Here is a 19,817-nt window from a genome sequence, read left to right on the forward strand (position 1 = left end):
ATGATCGATCATCGTAGATTTATCGGTGGTGACAGTGTTTCCTATCCTCAGTGCAGTGGGCAGCTGGGAGGAGGTGCTCTTATTCTCGATTGACTTTACAGTGTCCCAAAACTTTTGGGAATTAGTGCTACAGGATGCAGATTTCTGTTTGAAAAAGCTAGCCTTAGCTTTCCTAACTGACTGAGTATATTGGTTCCTGACTTCCCTGAAAAGTTGCATATCACGGGGGCTATTCGATGCTAATGCAGAACGCCACAGGATGTTTTTGTGCTGGTCAAGGGTAGTCAAGTCTGGGGTGAACCAAGGGCTATATCTGTTCTTAGTTCTACATTTTTTTGAATGGGGCATGCTTATTTAAGATGGTGAGGAAAGCACTTTTAAACAGCAAACCAGGCATCCTCTACTTACGAGATGAGGTCAATATCCTTCCAGGATACCCGGGCCAGGTCGATTAGAAAGGCCTGCTCGCTGAAGTGTTTTAGGGAGCGTTTGACAGTGATGAGGGGTGGTCGTTTGACCGCAGACCCATTACGCACACAGGCAATGAGGCAGTGATCGCTGAGATCCTGGTTGAAGACAGCAGAGGTGTATTTAGAGGGCAAGTTGGTCAGGATGATATCTAAGAGGGTGCCCATGGTTACAGATTTAGGGTTGTACCTGGTAGGTTCCTTGATAATTTGTGTTAGATTGAGGGCATCTAGTTTAGATTGTAGGATGGCCGGGGTGTTAAGCATGTCCGGGTTTAGGTCACCTAACAGTACGACCTCTGAAGATAGATGGGGGGCAATCAGTTCACATATGGTGTCCAGGGCACAGCCGGGGGCTGAAGGGGGTCTATAACAAGCTGCAACTGTGAGAGACTTGTTTCTGGAAAGGTGGCTTTTTAAAAGAAGAAGTATAATTATTGGGGCACAGACCTGGATAGTATGACAGAACTCTGCAGGCTATCTCTGCAGTAGATTGCAACTGCGCCCCCTTTGGCAGTTCTATCTGGTCAGAAAATGTTATAAAAACTTGTTCTAATAATGACACACGTGATTTTCAAGTCGGAGCTTTGGAAAGATGCCTGAGTTTCCGATTTGGAATTCGGAGTGACCGTTAAAGATTTTTCCCAGTCGGAGTTAGTTTTTTTTACCGAGTTCCCAGTTGTCAAAACGCGGCATACCTCTCCCAAGACTCACGGAGGCGCTAATTATTTTTCTATGTCACTCACGCATGGAAGTGACGCACACATTTGTATGTGAACAACGGCTGATGGGGACATTTTGAAATAAGTAGCTAACTGGTATTCGTTAGTGGACCAAGGTTCACTTTACAAGCCAAATTTACTTTATTAGTTGTATGTCTCGCATGCGTGATACGTTCAAATTAATGAAGATGTCACAGAAGTCGGACACTGAAGAAACAAGCGTATAACGTAATACACAAGTAAGTTGCTAGTTTAGCTAGCAATTTAGCTACGCCGTCAGTGCGAACTGGCTGGCTAGCTGCTGGGCTGCGTTAAAATGGAATCGTCGTTAGCATACGTCGCTTCCATTTTAGGTAGCTAACTAGCTGCCTATCGAGTTCGTGCTAGCAGTATCACAAATGCATGCATGAATGGCGGACTATGTTTAGAAATCCCCCTAGCAACTCCAACTCGTTTTATGGAAAACTTGCTTAGCAAACTAGTTAACGTCGTTAGTCATAGCTAGTTCGATAGCCAACGAAGCCCTCACCATAGATTGCCTAAATATTTTCCCTGTTAACTAGCTACCTAGCCAGACTGATAAGCTACCATCAAGCTAGATAGCTAACGCTAGTAAAGGATGAAGGAAGCCAGCTTCCGCGATACTGGTCTGTTTTATGTTTAGCGTAGTTGATGTTAGCTTCAATATGTTTTGCTTGCTAGTCAGCCAGTTGATAGTGGCGTTTTAATTGTTTTGTTAGTTATGTTGTCGAGCTAGCAATCCAGGTAGCTACGTAGGTTAACATTTCGTTTTTTGTGTTAAAACGGTCAGTGATGTTTTTCATACTTGATAGATGAGACTCTGTCTGAGCTTACTCTTTTCCTGGGCTACTGGAAGGTGTGGCGCAAAGATCCCCGGACTTGAGTTTCGTTGTTGCCCACACAGTGGTGTTATGACACCATTATACGAAGCCACATAACTACTGTTATAATGCCACGTTCATAACAACTGGGGTACTCTGAAATATCCGACTTCAGTGCATTGAAGCACGAGCTCCAACTGGGAAAACTTTTTAAACGTTCATCCAACTCGGAATTCCAAGTCGGAAACTCGGACATCTTTCTAGAGCTCCGACCTGAATATCTCTGACGTCATGATTAGACTGTTTCCCCCCAAGTTCCCAGTTGACTTGAAAGCACCATAGCACAACTTTGGGTAATATATTCAACGACAGTCTACCAGCTGGGCCACATCCATCTTAAGTTTAGGTGTATTTTGGTGGAATGCTGTGAATTTGAGCAATGAAGAGTTCATGATACAGTTTGAAAGAAGCTTACTATTTGTAGGTGTCTTCTCCCTACAGGTATGTGACCAACATTCCACATGATGGTAACATACGTTTGGAACCAGCTGATATTTGTAAGCTGACCACATGTGGGGGTTCAAAGTTAAACCAGTAGAACAGATGTTGCCAGCATCTAGGTGATAACCTTCCTTATGTGAGAATGCTACCAAATACCCATATGTTACCCTTTTGATTCATTATTGTTTTTTGGGCGGCAGATAACCTAGTGGTTAAGAGCATTCGTCCAGTAACCGAAAGGTTGCTGGTTCAAATCCCAGAGCCGACTATGTGAAAAATCGGTCTATCCCTGTGAGCAAACTTAACCCTAATAGCTCATGTAAGTTGCTCTGCACAAGAACATTTGCTAAATGACTAAAATGTAAACACACCCCCACTACAGCTGTAAATGCAGCCAGATTAATTAGTGCTAAATCGCCTTTTGGTACTGTTGAAGGCTGCTGGTACTTCATTGAAACGTTTTCAGTGGTTCTCATCTCCTGTCCTCATGTACCTCCAAAAGGTACACCTTTTTATTGTTGACCCTGTCAAACATGCCTGATTCAACTTGTCAACTAATCATCTGGCCCTCAATAAGTTGAATCAGGTATGTTTGTTTAGGGCTACAAGACAAATGTGTGCTGTTGGGGGTACTTGAAGACCAGAGTTGGGAAACACTGAGCTACACCTTTCATAAATCGGTCTGTTGTACTGCGTCATTTTAAAGATCCTGCAAGAGGATGATTCATTTCTAATGTGTTCAGTCTTAAAGATATATCAATATTATAGTGGGTGCTAGAGTAGGTCTTTTTGAACCAAAGTTAAATCTCTGTGATATCGTGTATTGTTGTTCCAGGTGAGTTCCTGTCCTGGCCCACCTGTTTAAAACAGTCAGACCACGGGGCCCTACGCTCAACTAGCATGAAGATGGCAGACACTGAGAAGACAGAGGAGTTTGTGGATGCTGAGATCTTCCCAGAGTGCCCTGTGCAGGGGGGGTCAGCTGCTGCTGTCAGAGGGGAGCAGGAGGAGCCCCTTAAAACAGAGACCACCAGCTCTCCTCCAGGAGAAAAGGAGGGGGACAGCCCCCTGCAGACTGAGGGTGAGCCCAGCCTTCTCTCCATGCCCTGCCTCATGATGGAGCTGAGAAGGAACTCCCCTGAGTCTCCGCACGCCTCCACCTGCAGCGACAAGCCCACCTCGGGCCGTGCCTACGAGAGCGACTCCTCCAACCCCTGCATGCTCTCGCCCTCCTCCAGCGGCCACCTGGCCGACTCAGACACACTCTCCTCTGGTGAGGAGAGATCCGCCTCACGTGCGACAGTGGAGGGGGGCTCCACAGAGCCCGGGGCCGACACCAGGCTTGCAGCAGGGGGTCAAACATCTGCATCAAGTGGGCGAAAGTCCCGTCGTTCACGTTCTGAAAGCGAGATGTCCACCAACACAATGGCAGCCAAGAAAAACCGCTGCCAGCCCGCTGTGGTGGGAGGAGCAGGCGTCGAGAAGCAGACCAACGGCCGGCTGGCTAAAGTCAAAGGTCACCGGAGCCAAAAGCACAAGGAGCGCATTCGGCTGCTTAGGCAGAAGCGTGAGGCGGCGGCAAGGAAGAAATACAACCTGCTGCAGGACAGTAGTACGAGCGACAGCGACCTCACCTGTGACTCCAGCACCAGCTCCTCTGAAGACGACGACGAGACATCAGGCGGCAAGACAATCACCACAGACATCCCAGGTAACAATCACCACAGACATCCCAGGTAACAATCACCACAGACATCCCAGGTAACAATCACCACAGACATCCCAGGTAACAATCACCACAGACATCCCAGGTAACAATCACCACAGACATCCCAGGTAACAATCACCACAGACATCCCAGGTAACAATCACCACAGACATCCCAGGTAACAATCACCACCAGACACATTTAACCGAACCCAACCCACACGGGGTAATATTCACCACACATACGGTGCATTCAGAAAGTATTCAGACCCCTTCCCTTTTTCCACATTTTCTTACGTTACAGCCTTATTCTAAAATGGATTAAAAATATATATATATATATATATATATATATATATATATATCCTCATCGACACACACTACCCCATAATGACAAAGCGAAAGCAGGTTTTTTTGAAGTGTTTGCAAATGTATTCAAAAATAAACAAATACCTTATGTCCATAAGTATTCAGACCATTTGCTATGAAACTCGAGATTGCGCTCAGGTGCATCCTGTTTCCATTGATCATCCTTAAGATGTTTCTACACTTGATTGGAGTCCACCTGTGGTCAATTCAATTGATTGGACATGATTTGAGAAGGCACACACACGTCTATATAAGGTCCCACAGTTGACAGTGCATGTCAGAGCACAAACCAAGCCAAAAGGTCAAAGGAATTGTTTGTTAAGCTCTAAGACAGGATTGTGTCGAGGCACAGATCTGGGGAAGTGTACCAAAAAATGTCTGCAGCATTGAAGGTCCCCAAAAACACAGTGGCCTCCATCATTCTTAAATGGAAGAAGTTTGAAACCACCAAGACTTCAAAGATCTGGCCAAGCTGAACAACCGGGGGAGAAGGGCTTTGGTCAGAGAGGTGACGATGAACCCGATGGTCACTGACAGAACTCGAGTCCCTCTGTGGGTGTGGGAGAACCTTCCAGAAGGACAACAGTCTCTGCAGCACTCCACCAATTAGGCCTTTATGGTAGAGTGGCCAGACAGAAGCCATGAACAATAAGATTATCTGGTCAGATGAAACCAATATTGAACTCTTTGGTCTAAATGCCAAGCGTCACGTCTGGAGGAAACCTGGCACCATCCCTATGGTGAAACATGGTGGTGGCAGCATCATGCTATGGGAATGTTTTTTGTTTTTTTCAGCGGCAGAGACTTGGAGACAAGTCAGGATCGAGGGAAAGATGAACGGCGCAAAGTACAGAGAGATCCTTGAAGTAAACCTGCTCCAGAGCGCTCAGGACCTCAGACTGGAGCAAAGGTTCACCTTCCAACAGGACAACAACCCTACGCACACAGCCAAGACAACGCAGGAGTGGCTTCGGGACAAGTCTCTGAATGTCCTTGAGTGTCCCAACCAGGGCCCGGACTTGAACCAGATCGAACATCTCTGGAGAGACCTGAAAATAGCTGTGCAGCAACGCTCCCCATCCAACTTCACAGCGCTTGAGAGGATCTGCGGAGAAGAATGTGAGAAATTCCCCAAATACTGGTGTGCCAAGCTGGTAGCATCATACCCAAGAAGACTCAATGCTGTAATCGCTGCCAAAGGTGCTTCAACAAAGCACTGAGTAAAGGGTCTGAATACTTATGTGATATTTCAGTTTTTATTCTTAGTTTATTTTTTTATTTTTGAAAATGCATTGTCTTTGCTCTGTCATTATGGGATATTGTGTGTAGATTGAGGGGGGTGGCAATTTTAATCAATTTTATAATAAGGCTGTAACATAACAAAATGTAGAAAAAGTAAAGGGGCCTGACTACTTTCTGGAGACACTGTATATCCCATGTTTAATGCATTTGGGTCTTTCTATAAATAATGGGGCCAATGTGTGATGTTGGGATAAACATTTCAATATGGGTTGAAATAAAAATAAGTTTTATGCAGTTCCACATGTGTACTTGGATGAATATGCCAATTGCCCCATAACTCTACATATATACTACAACAGGACTATACATCCTTAAAGCAGGGTTTATACAGACATTGGCAAGTCATATTCAAGGTCTTTCAGAGACTTTTTCAAGCACTTTATTGTACTTTTCAAGGATCTGTGTTATACAATTGTATAATTTATATAATTGAACATATAGGGCATAATATAGAACTGTCAAACTAGGCCATTACCACTTTAAGAATAATGCATTTTTTAGGCATTGATATTAAAATGATATTCTAAAATGTGAGAATACTGTGGACTTGCCTGACTATTTAAAAAAAAATTTTTTAAAATAATGTAACCTTTATTTAACTAGGCAAATGAAGTGGATGAATGCATGATTTTTCTGTGTCCTATGTGGCCGAAGCAGGCGCACACAATAAAGCCAGGCTGTTTTTATCATGAGAAAGTGGCTAAAACCCCAGTTCCTTTTATAATGGAAGGATTTGTATGGAAAGCCAAGTTGATGCCAGCATTCGATCTTGTCGTCTTCATAGTCACTGCACATGGTTTTACCGCAACAGAGTAGCGCAACACTCATCAATTGAAGTGGTTGGAAAGAAACAGAAGTGGCCACGTCTCTCACAAAATGGATCCAAAAGGAAATCACAGATAATTATCAGGGAGCAGGAGAAGTTATAAAGGCTACAATAATTTACAAGGCCTTTTCAAGCACCAAATTCTAGTAAATGTCTGATTTTTCAAGCTAGGCATATTCCAATACTTGAATATCTGTTCTTCAAGTTTAGGTAGGCTGCTTCAAGCCCATTGTATTGCTTAACATTGCAGGTGTATCATGGAAACTAACATGTATTTGTCATGTTATTTCATTACCAGATCATGTTGTGAAGATGCCTATTAGGCTATGTCATTTGTTGTCATTATATCCAGAATAATGAACAGGAATAGAGTTGGGTTTTGCACACCTGTCTATCTTATGCAATTGCAAACAGTAGACTCGTCCAATCCGAGGCACAAAAACATACTCATTACTCTGACGCTTTGTGTTAAATCTAATGAGACCCTTCTCTAAATCTAGCAGACAACAGATTATCAACATCAATTCTCCATTAGATCCAATGTAGATCCAGGCACAACGGTCTTCACCAGCGTAAGGAATGAGAGACCCTAAATATTTTGGCCATTTCTTGCAGACACCTTTTTTTCCAGCACTTGGGCTGTTTCATCACATACACTATCACAACAGCTGTTCATCATTTGACTGTCATTCAGAAAATTCCTTCCTGGATCAGATGTGTGAAAATATCACAGCATAATTAAACAGCTGGACACCAAATGCGAATCCAACATGTATTATGCATAATTATTGAAGAACCACGTTAATGACTCTCGCTTTAGATTTTCAGTATCAAGGTAAGGTGACTCTCTGTTAGAAGCATTCGATTTTGCAATCACATACATTTTTGGGAGATTTGTGTGCCAATAAACTGGTTTCTCCCCATTACACAAGGAGACACAACATTTTTAAGTAGTTACATTGCCGTTCTGAAATCTCTATACAGAACAACTACAGGGTTCAATGTCTAATTGAACTAATTAATGAAAAATATATGATTTATGGACAACTTACACTGCCATAAATGCAAGGACAGAAAAGTAATGTTTTGTCACATGATTTTTGGACAAATCCGTCAAGATGCCAATCATGAGAAAGGGATAAACAGGTTTAAAATCAACTTGTGAATTTTATTTAAAATGGCTGCTGTATTTTCCCCCCTTAATGCAATGACATGAAAAAAATGGCTTATCAATTACTTAACAGCTGTAACAAGTTTTCCAGCATAGGAAATCCTGGTACCCTAGTCTATAGAAAGACCCATGTACTAAAGGGATTCCAAGTAACCCACATTTAGTGTACCATAAGGTAATAATCACAATTTACTACAGACATCACAGGTAATTTTGACAATTTCTTATAAACAGTTGCCACGGTTATCTCACATGAATCATTTCACATACGTTTACCAGAGATGTCGAGTAACCATAGCATCCCCGGCCAATGCAAACACACTGACGCTTCTGTTTATGAATGTTTGCTAATCTTCAATGGCTTCTAGCACAGGCATCACTGAATGTTAATTGTTTTAATAACTGTTCATTTGTCTCCATTCACCATGCATTTTGAAGGTTACAACCCATCACGTCTTCACCACGTAATCCACCCGTAGGAAGTGTTCTTTTTAAACTCTGTCATTGTTTGCATGTTGTGTGGAATGTAGATACCATTTACTGATTGTTACAATTGGGTCATTGTTTTACTTTTACTTTTCCAGTCTGTGCTGCCATAGCAAGCTGTTTTTTACAACAGTGTATGACCTTACTGTGTGGTAGTAACCTTGTGATAAACATACAGTAGGAGTATCTCAAAGCTGTGACATAAACATAGTAGTAAATGTGTCATTCACATCGAAGGCTCCACTGTCCATTGTAATGTGATTGACTTCTTCCTATCCTTGGTCAAAATAGAGATTGAGGATTAATGGAATGAGATGTCTCCATCCCCAGAGCCTTCCATTAATTCATCATACCTGTGCCACGTAGCACCTTATCGTGCTGGTTCGGTTGAGAACTTCTGTTGAATTATTTGAATGTGGCCCTTTGAGATTCCCCTAGGCTCCAGTCCAGTGTCTTTGACTGAAGCTGTGCCTGTTTTCAGCACAGTAGGTCTCATTGTAGTTGTTTGTCAAGGCTCTGGATTTCTGTTAAACAGATGCTTCAAGTGTAATAGGCACCTGATTCACCTGCTGTGTTTGGGAATGCGGTGTCCATTTTATGATGTCCTCATTTCAAAATGCATTAGTTAACCACAGCATCTTATCGAAGTTAGCAAAAAAATCTATCATAGGCTAGGATGTATTTGACAACACACTTAAGATTAATTATCTTATGTTTTTGTGTTAATTGTACATTGTTTTATTGGTGGCCCTTGTGTTTGACTTCCCTGTGACTTGATTTCCTGATAATTGGAGGGAAAGATTTGTTTTACATTAAGGATGTGTTGCTCAACTTCAATTAGTACAATGGATCAAATACAGTAAAACTAGTACTGTAGATCAAGTGAAGATCTATATTGCTTTAAACTCATGACTTTATATTGAGTTATTTCCTCTGTTTCTCAGACCTGGTATTCCATTGGTATGTCAGTGATGTTGCTATCTGGTTTGATAAAGTGGGTTTTGACATTGCATCTTGGCATTGGGGTGACAACATTGATATTAGTTTGAGGTAGCGCTGTTGTTGTTCTAATTTAGACTGGGTTAAATCACTGCCATAACATGGAGATGGTGGTGCAATGCTCTGCCTGCACTCAAGCAGGGCTATTGTAGTTTGTAAGATAATTTGTAGAGAACATGGCAATAGTCAGCTGTAACTGACATTTTCCCCCTTCACGCTTTCCTTGATTACCACAACTGCATAACTCTTCTAGATGTGCGTAGGTAGACATCTTTTATGTGAATCGCATTTTGAAATTGTTGCTAGTTCAAATAAGTCATATCTAGCTTGTTTAAGTACATTTGATGTCCAAGGAGAAATGTCAAAACCATGGTGCCTGGTGCTGTGTCTGTCTGGGTTATTTCTTACGCTGTAGGTGCGTACATAGTTAGACAACCACGAAAAGTTTATCTTATCACAAACCATGCACGGTTAATCTTCAGTAAACACTTGCTACAATGAGTTACAGCAACTAAATCTCTTAACACCAAGTTCTGTCTATAGTGGATCTATAGGACTCCATTTTATCAACCATTACTGCATTCCGTACACAGACCTGACTGCTACAACTGCATGAACGTAGTCCATCAGCATGAAAAAGTCGATCTGCACGTCAACAAAACTTGTCATTTTTCTATTTTTTAAATAATTATAAATAAAACAAACAGTCCACCAGCGAACATGAAGTGCTACTGTGTTTCTTATGGCTTGGCCTCAATGTCTTTAAAGCTGCGGAGGGATCCGGAGTGAGCGCTCAGATGCAGGGCCTGCTGGACGGCGGCGGCTCGTGGGACAGGAACAGCATTGGCAGCGTGCTGGAGGAGGCCATGACTCGCTTCGCTGTGATGCAGCGGCAGACAGAAGAGCGCTTCCGCGTCTGGATGGAGAAGCTGACGCGCCTCGACTCGGACGACAGCGTCGACTCATCCATCCACTCGAGCGACGCCCCCGGGCGGCACCATCGGCACCGCCACAGGGCGCCGCGCCCGTCCAGCTCCTTCCTGCCCTCCTCGGAGTCGCAGGAGACAATGGCGGCGTACATGTTGGCCCGGGAGAACGCCAACGTCACCATGAGCAGCATGGCCCCCGACCCCCTCAACAACAACACCCTGCCTGATGTAGTGCCTGTGGCTACCCAAAATGGAAATCTGGATGTTCCAGACCCCAGCCTCTTGAACGTTTAGATTCCCTTGTTGGACTTGTGGAGTGGTTTAGTGCTGTATTTTCCAAATGGATAAAGTTCCAGTACCATCACACATACGGTGATGATGGCAAATGTGCTTATCTGATTTCCACTTTCTTTGGGAGGGGTTAATCACCCACCCTCCAATTCTACTGGAAGTCCCTAATATGTGTGTTATTACATAATTAACATGATAAGCATGGCCTTGACTGTGACACTCAAGTCCTCCATGAGCTTTGTGGCTCATGGCAGCTGTGGGTGCTGAATCACTGTGAGATCTAAGTCTTTTGAATGCGTTTTTTAAAAATCTAATTGGTTCCTGGAGCCAATTTACTATAACTGCAACTTATAGAAAAAAATGCATCATGGACAATGCATATTTTATCGACCGACTGTCAAGTCAGGGCTCTCATTGTATTGCTTTCAGTATGCCTATTCCAAGAGTATACATGTTTACCAGCTAACATACTGTGTCAGTTCATACAATAACGTTCGTTACAGAACCCCAGACTGTCACTTGTGCAGGGGGCTGCCTCATGGCATGTGCCTTGTCATACGGAATGCTGGGAATAAGAACGTTGTCATAGTGCCATTTTACTTAAAGCCACATCCACTGGGCACTGGGTTAGTAATTGATTTAAATACTTAATATTTTCACAGCCTTTTATTTTAGTGGCATAGCTTTACAAACATTAAACATTCTAGGGAGCATTACATTCTTAACGCAATATATTCAGCCCCATACGATTCCTTGAAATTGGATGTCCAAATCAGAACATTTGTTAAACTTTTACATGTAGGTAGAGAAGTATTATTTTTTTATTTGACCTGTTGTGGTAGCACCGAGACTGTGAAAGATTAGGCCTAATACTATGATGGCAGTGGAGAGAGACTTTTTTTTGTGTGTGTGGATATCGTGGGTGTGGGATCTTTTGTGCTGAATAGGAGCTAACACATCAAGAGCCTCATGTCTGTCCATATCCGTAAAATGGTTTGTCTGCCAATCTGGCCTGTGCTTAAAGCAAATTTGGCCTTTTTTAATTTTTTTTAATTTTTAATAGTAGTTGTATTGATATGACTTATCAAACTGAAACCAGGTTTCACACTACCAATATACAGTTAGGGCTCCAGAGAAATATAGCGCATGTTAATGATTACTGGTTTCTACATAGGCCTGCATAACATACAGGTGACAATGTAGCCTTTTCTAGTTCAGATCCTGTGATTGCTTGAGTCTGAATAACCTTCTCCAGCTACTTATAAAAACAAGAATAACTTCTTCAAACACTACCTACACATCCAGGACATAGCTAAAGGAACATAGCTGGAAGCATATTCAATAGGGCAGTGGTCTTTTGGAGCATTGTAATTTGCACATGAAAATGTACTGCATATACAATATAGCTACACAGTTCTCAATTCCACACTGTTTAATCTGCTTAAAGTTTTACTGTTTGCATGTGAACTTCCCTTCATGTGTATGTGCAAATGTCAAAGAATATTTTTTTTATTAGCCTGTGTGTGCAAGGTTAACCTTTGCTCGTATGCTCATGAATTGTAGTGAGTGACAACTTCCTTTTGGTTTTATGTTAACAGGACTTGGTCCAGCTCTCGTCTCCTGCCTTCAAATTCATGACGCACAGTTCATCTGACATATTTAGTTTGCCGCCTTGTCCTGTTTGGATCCCAGTACTGTAAATGGTCTTCCATTTGTTTACCACAGTATTGTATCATGTCAGCAGCTCACTGAAAAGAGCCTGATTTTTACAAGTGCATCAAATGCCTTCATGGTCATTTTCCATTGGGGACCGGTATTAAAATCAAATTGTATTTGTCACATGCGCCGAGTACAACAGGTGTAGTAGCCCTTATAGTGAAATGTTTACTTACAAGCTCTTTTCCAATGATGCAGAGTTTAAATAAAGCTATACAACACACAAGATTGTTTACCAAAGAGAGAATCTTGGTTTACAGTGAGCTCCAAAAGTATTGGGACAGTGACACTTTTTCTTTTGGGGTTGGGGCTCTGTACTCCAGCACTGGATTTACAATGACTGAGGGGAAACTGCAGACTGTCAGCTTTCATTTGTGTATTTTCATCCATATTGGGTCAACTGTTTAGAAATTACAGCACTTGTTGTCATTAATGTAGACATGTTTAGAAACTATTCTTATTTCCAATAAAAGTGACTCCAGAATAACACAATACATTATTTACTATTTTCTATTGGGCACAAAATAATTTGTAACCCAAACAATCAGCAAATGCATCCAAGTTTGTGTTGTCACAAGCTTATGTAATTGTGTGCTAGGAATGTGACCAAATACTAAACCTTTGACTACTTTAATATAAGTGAATTGTCCCAATACATTTGGTCCCCTAAAATTGGGTGACTATGTACAAAAAGGTGATGTGATTCTGTAAACGGTTCACCCAATACAGATGAAAATGCCCTCAAACTAAAGCTGACAGTCTGTACTTTAACCTGCATAGGCATCATTTCAAATCCAAAGTGCTGGAGTACAGAAGCAAAAACATGTCACTGTCCCCAATACTTTGAAGCTCCTTTTATCTTCACTAGTTATGAGGACCAGGAGTTGTTCCTAATCCTGACCAGCCTGGAAAAGGTTAGCAGTGTGGTTAAAGTTGGTTAAGGTTAGGTTTAAAATCAGATTTTTAAGAAGATACATTTTAGAAATGGGTGTTTAGTCATTATGACTTTGTGGCTGTATTAGACTTGAGTGCCTGGCATCCACTGTAACACTGGTGCCCATTTTGCTCTTGACTTGACTCCCATACTGCACTGTCTGCACTCTCAAAGTATGCTGTCTAGATCAGAGTTTCCCAAACCTGGTCCTGGGCCTCCCTCTTGGTGCAGGTTTTTGCCCTAGCACTACACAGGAAGGTGCCCATGACCGAGGTTGCGAAACCCTGGTCTAGATGACCCTCGGGCATGTGGCTTAGGCTATGTGTAACTGACTTCTCTTACAGGGTAGAACAGAGCAGACACTCGACCGACGCATGTCCCCCAATACTCTACCAGGGTTTTTCTACAACATAACTAAGTTAACCCTTTGTTACATTTTATCTTATTTTTTTGGAGCAGTTTTTTTGTTTTTGATAACTGGTCAAACTGCTGCTTAATTGTTTACTTGCTTTATTGCATACACATGATAATTAAACGTTTTGAACTGTATAAAGAACATTTCGGATTTTTAGTTGTTTGTAATGATTGCATCCGTTGGTAGTTTTTTTTTTTTTTGTGAATGGCTGTTATTTGAAAAGCATTAAAAAGGATACCCAAAATAAATTATGTAATCTGTTTATGAGTTAATTGCAGACTATATATCAGTAGGTCATGCATAAAACACACATTAGAATAGGCTATAGTTGCACATCAGATGTGCCAATTACACATTTAACTCTGGGCACAGATATACACAGTCTATGAATTCTGAACATCTTCAGTTTGACATCAGTCATCTTGACATTTTGAATAAGGCTCATAGCCTAGATATTGTATGCAAACATTTACAGTTGAGCAAAACAAAGCAGTTATGTAGGCATATTTGCTATATGCTAATGATTTATTACGAGTCAATTAGTTAAATTATTACTATTCAACCTAACTTGTTAATTGTCTGGCAATAAATATATTTACAGCTGAAATGTTTTATTTCATTCATCATGCATGGCAGGTGGCATTTAGCAGTCGGGAATATCAAATAAGATATTGGAAGTTGTAGGGTGAGGGTATGTATGTCTCTGATCTACTCAGATACCAAGGCTGAAATCCTATCATGAGCTGCTATACTAGCAATGCAATTATTGTGCTAATGGAGGTAGCTACTTTCTACTGTGAGCACTGAAGTTCACTAACCCGAGAGTCGACATGGTTTGAATAATGAAGTGTTTTCTGTTTCTACAGACGGGACTCCCGTAGTGTGCCACTATGATATTTCAGACACTGATTCTAACCAGGAGAACTTAAGTGTGACTGCGGAGCGAGTGCGCCGGACCACCGTGATAACACATGAAAGGCTAAAAACACACAGGGACCAGGATATGGCAGCAAACTCTGGGGCAGTAAGAGTACAGCATCTGTGCTCTCTCTCAGCAGGTCAGTTACAAACCCAGTGTATCACACTGAAAATGTCTACTCTCTCTGGGAAGACTTACTGTATAATCCGCTAACAGTTTGACAGGTGCAAGGAGATTGTTTAACAGGGATAATGTTAGTGCAGCCAGTAGCCTAGGTACTAGGAACCAACATCTCAGCGATGAAAACATGGTGGAAGATCAGTTGAATAAAACATACGTTTTGTACCGTGCTCCACGGTTGAAAAGGGGGATCTTAGGAGTTTGACGCAGAAATGATACAGGCTGTCTACAGTACAGGTGTTTTCCTTTCAGGTGCTGCAAATGCGTTTTTTCTGTTTGCCTTTTATTTTTTGTCTTGCTGTATACGTATTTCATAGAAATTCAGTTGGTCAATTGACATAGATGTAAATTTACGTAGATATCTGCTGCAATGAAGAGTAAACCTGATATTTGTGTCCATCAAACTTCCAGAAGAGGTGTGGATTGCATCATTTTTCAATGACTTTTGTTTTTGTTAATGTCTGTGTCCGTGAGCTGTACTGCTATTCTACATGTCCCTGTACGTTCTAAAATGTCTTGTGTGTTGTTGTGTTGCAGGTCACATGGAGGCAGAGCTGGCCCACAGGGAACCCCCTCAGCACAAGGGCCACATCAACATCCCCTCCACAGACAGTGAGGTAGAAATAGTAGGAGTGCAAGAAAACACAAGGTGAGTTCAGAAAGCATAACTTGCAACACACGTCGAGGGCAGATTTGCCTGCACTACAACCACTACAAAACTGTAATCCTTATATGGTGTTGCTCTACAACATGTTACTTTAAGAGTTATGGTCATGCAGTCATGTTTTATTGCCAACAAAACAGTCAATATAGTTTTACTGTGTAACACCAACACCGTCAACAGCTCATAAAGGCAATGGCTGCTTGGGCCTGTCATGAAACTGGTGCACTGCAATGAACAAACAGTTTTCATTACTAAGTCGTCAGTACAATGTTGTTACCCTAATGTTTCTCTAACATTGCTGTAATGTCCTTGTTGTGTTATTGTGCCCTTTCTCTTAACAGATGTGCCCATCCTCGGGGCGGGGTAATTCAGAGCCTGTCCTCTGCCTGGAAGCCCAACTCACTGGAGCAGCTCAACAACAGCACGAGGCAATCCTCCCAGCTCTGGACTACTGTTTCCCCCCAGCCCAACTGGGTGTCCCCTCCAGAGGTAGTGGACCTCACTTTGGACGAGGACACTAGACACAAATACCTACTCTGAGCAACTCGTGCACTGAAGACTTCCTTACTCCCCCCTCTCCTCTTCCTCCAGCCTCTCCCCACCATGGCAAAGGCCCTTCCTGAGTGGTACAGCCACCACCTGTGACTCATGGGCTGCATCTCAAATGACACCCTATTCCCTATATAGCGCACTATTCTCTATACCTCATAGGGCTCTGGTCAAATGGAGTGAGCTATATAGGGAGTATGGTGTAATTAGAGACTCAGCCTCATGGACTTCCTCTGATGTTATTAACCTACTGTAGAACCTTATATCAAAGCCATTTTAACAAAGATGATTCCCTGATCATGGATTTAAAATACATAATCAAGAGGGCAAGACACTAGTGCAGATTGAACCATACAGAGGTGTTACAGTAAAACACATAGCAATATTCTCCCTGTCCTGGACCTCATTGATCCTGAGGACTCTTGTCCGTACGTAGGTAGGCACTGTGTTCTGTCTGTCCGCTAGCTGTAACATAAGACTTGAAGCTGCTGCATGAGGGTAGGGCAGTATCAGTAGCTCAAATCTGCTGCACTACAGACTGGTGTCCTGTTCTCCAACTGACTGGATTGGGCTTACAGTCGATACTTAACGGCAGCTGGTACACTGTCTGCAGCATGATACGCCGGCATGTGACGGAGCTTTGGTGGCTTGACCTGGCCTGCTCCGTACTCCAGTAGAGATGTCACTTTTAGGTATATGTTAAGATTTTAACACTGGCTCTACCCTCACTGGTCAAACTACATTGATTATGTTGAGTTTACCCTATTGTGCTTAAAGAAGGGGATTAGTAAAAAAAATGATATATATATATCATTTGTACTATTGATAATTTTGCTTTCAATGATTGGAGCATATGTGTTTAAGATAGTAACTGAATCAAGTTCTAAGCTAGCTAGATCAACTCTTTTTTTGGGGGGGGGGTTATTCAAGGAAACAAACCACAACACTGGTCTGTTCAGTTCTCTTCTTTTTCCTCTCTGGGTAGCAAGTGGTCAGACACACAGTACTCAGGCAGTTCCTGCAGTCCTCTGGCAGTGCAGGCTATGTACGGTACTATTACTGTAAGACAGGTCCACTGTCTGTCTGTTGAGCCAAGCTGTTGCTATGGAGAACAGTCTGATAGTGTCCCAGTTGTCGTTCTGGTAGTCAGTGAATGTATGACCATGCAGGGCTGACTGGTTGCATTTATATGGATTGTGTGTATATCAGTGTGAATGAGATATCTTTCCTCCTAACCTCTCGGGACCCCCTTTTTACAACTGAGGAAATGTGTCTTCCATTGAACATTGCAAAGCAAAGATGGCCTGAATGCCTTGGAATGTGCACTATTTTCTTTCAGAATCATGTATATTCTTTTATCTTAAAGCATGGCAGATTTTTTCTGTCTCTACAAAAAAAGATATTTTAATAATAGATGTGAATTTACTACATAGATATTAAGAAGCAAAGTACAGGTGAGTTTGTGTCCATTTGGGGGCTTTATAGAGATACCTATTTAATGTATGAATGGCTTTAACCCTGATTCCTCAGGACTCTCCCTGTGGTTCTTGGGTTTATTGTACTCATGCAGTACTGCAGGCCTGGTGAGACTGCAACCAGGCCTGGTTAGTTTTTACCAATGGTCCAATATGACACATCAGATCCATTTGAACTGCATGAACCTCCCTGGTCTCTCTCTCTCCCTCATGAGAGGGTTATATTGGAAGCATTTTATTCACTCCTGCTGGTCACAGAAAGGGGAAAAGTCCTACTCGACACCAGGAACTGAACCAAAGTCTAATGGAACGTTTGTCAACAAAAGACTTAACCTTAGAGACTTGTGATATTTAAGCTTTTGACAACTTATTTTCCTTTGCCCCTATGAAATTATTTTGAGCTCTGAATTAATTCTTGATGAGTTGAGTTCAACTTGAACGACATCACTCTCCTCCCAGAGCAAAATGCTGTGTAAATTAGATGAAGTCATAATTATATCAACATTTCAGTATCACCTTGACTCTTAACTGGCCAGTTTTCTCCACTGTATGCAGATAGCACTGAAAAATACGATTTTATTCCAGACCTCCTGCATGCAGCACTTCTAAGCCCATTCTTGTCGTGTAGCTAGCTCTTCATTATGATTTCTGTTAAATGTCAGTAAAGTAAGACATTGCTCATGCCTTTAGGCTTAGTGGATTGCTTTCTGTATGAAACTAGGGCAGCGATGCTCAAGTAGGGTTGCACATACCATTTCTTTTTTTGTCAAGTAAAACATTGTTTCAACCCGTTCTCAGTAATTTAACTATTTTATTCTGTTTATTTTTGTTTATTTTACTGTCAGTATTTTAAATTAACAAGAAATTAGTGTTACTATTTTGTTGCGTCTGCAAGTCCCTGACTTCCTTGAAATGCTATGTCTGTAGAACTAAAGGAAACTATTTTAAAACTAAATAAATGGAGTATTATTTAAGTACTTTGTTGATTGATTTTTTTTTACCCAATTGGTTTGCTCCCTTATCACGTTCACTTAACCCAGTTTGACTAGATTATTTGTTTGTTGGGGGAAAATTGATAAATGTCTTATTAGTGACTACCGATATTCATCCTAAAATGTATGTATGCTGACCCATCTCTCCCTTTGACACTCATTTGTGCCATACATGACAGGTGCCTGTGAAGTCATTGGCATGAGCTTGGGCTTGTGAGCATGTCAATACCAACTTTGTGCATATGGAAAAGGTGTTAATCTATCAATGTGCAACACGTGTGTAGAAGGATATGCATGATAATGTGTGTGCGTGTCTGTTACCATGAGAAGTTATGGGGGTTGAGGTTCCGCTGATCACTCATTGTTCCTTTCTGGCCTTCGGCCAGGCTGTCTAGACAAATCCCTCTCTTCATGAACAATACGACCCCTCACCCACAAAGGGACAGGGTCAAAGGTAAGGCAAAGAGGCACCGGCTGCTAGGGGGACATGTGGAGAGACCGGAGCTGTGCAATCTGCCTGTCATAACCTCAACCCTGGAGCCCTTCTCATCCTGAGGGCACCACCACAGCTGTATGCTAATTTCCACGGCTAGTCCTCTTGTCATTGGTGAGCAGAAGAAGAATTGCTAATATTTTACTAGCCTACAAAATACATTAAATTGTTCTGTGCTGGTATTTTATGCACTTCTGAAGGAGGTGTTTGCATATTTGAGGAGCCTTTAGTTTGTGCAGTTGAAATCACATCTGTGATTGTAGAGTACACACCTGACCACCAGAGGGCCCTCTCCCAGCAGAAATCATGAAGGAATGTTCATGGAGGTAAGTACCATTGGTATGGACCAATAAGTAGTCCTTGAAATGAATGGTAAAATACTAGGTTATTCAATGTTGTTTATTGTCCACAAGTCTATAAGGTTATATCACACCTTTGCAATGCCATTCAGGAACATGTAAGTTTTCACTTTGTTAGACTATTGAAAGGGACGTGTGTGTGTGTGTGTGTACCGCAATCAATTTAAAGCCATACAGTATATAACATGGCTATGGAAATAGTGTTGAGTTCACTTCCGGTAGCTGCTGCCTGCTGGAGGACTACTGAGATGTCACTGCATAACATCGTAGCCTACACACAGTATTCTACGAATATGTCATGGCTTGACTCTGTGTGCAGGTCTACCCTTTTTTATATATAGATGTAGATATAGATGATGGCTATGTGATGGGGATTTTATTACAATCAGAATTTGGAGATCAGTGTAGTGCTATTTGTGTGTCTGAATATTCATATTTTGTACCAAGAATACACAATCAACCAAACCTCTCATTGGGGAACAATGCATAGGAAGGGTTAACCCTTTTTT

General features: G+C 41.9%; 1 protein-coding gene across 4 annotated transcripts; it reads left to right on the forward strand.

The window, feature by feature from the left end:
• The first annotated feature begins 1,068 nt into the window (after window positions 1–1,068).
• Window positions 1,069–18,438, forward strand: ark2n (arkadia (rnf111) N-terminal like PKA signaling regulator 2n). 4 transcript variants are annotated; one of them, XM_029709951.1, is made up of 5 exons: window positions 1,079–1,428; window positions 3,368–4,243; window positions 14,544–14,735; window positions 15,314–15,425; window positions 15,782–18,438. In XM_029709951.1, exons 2-5 carry the CDS (start codon window positions 3,433–3,435, stop codon window positions 15,978–15,980), a joined length of 1,314 nt encoding a protein of 437 aa, XP_029565811.1. In that variant the 5' UTR covers window positions 1,079–1,428; window positions 3,368–3,432; the 3' UTR covers window positions 15,981–18,438. The 4 variants fall into 4 exon arrangements, with proteins under 4 accessions (XP_029565813.1, XP_029565814.1, XP_029565811.1 ...); XM_029709952.1 differs by lacking the exon at window positions 1,079–1,428 and adding an exon at window positions 1,476–2,532; XM_029709954.1 differs by lacking the exon at window positions 14,544–14,735 and having other exon boundaries at window positions 1,078–1,428.
• The last annotated feature ends 1,379 nt before the right edge of the window (window positions 18,439–19,817 follow it).

The sequence above is a fragment of the Salmo trutta genome, chromosome 23 (genome assembly GCF_901001165.1).
Source record: "Salmo trutta chromosome 23, fSalTru1.1, whole genome shotgun sequence".
In the NCBI taxonomy this organism is placed as follows: Eukaryota; Metazoa; Chordata; class Actinopteri; order Salmoniformes; family Salmonidae; genus Salmo; species Salmo trutta.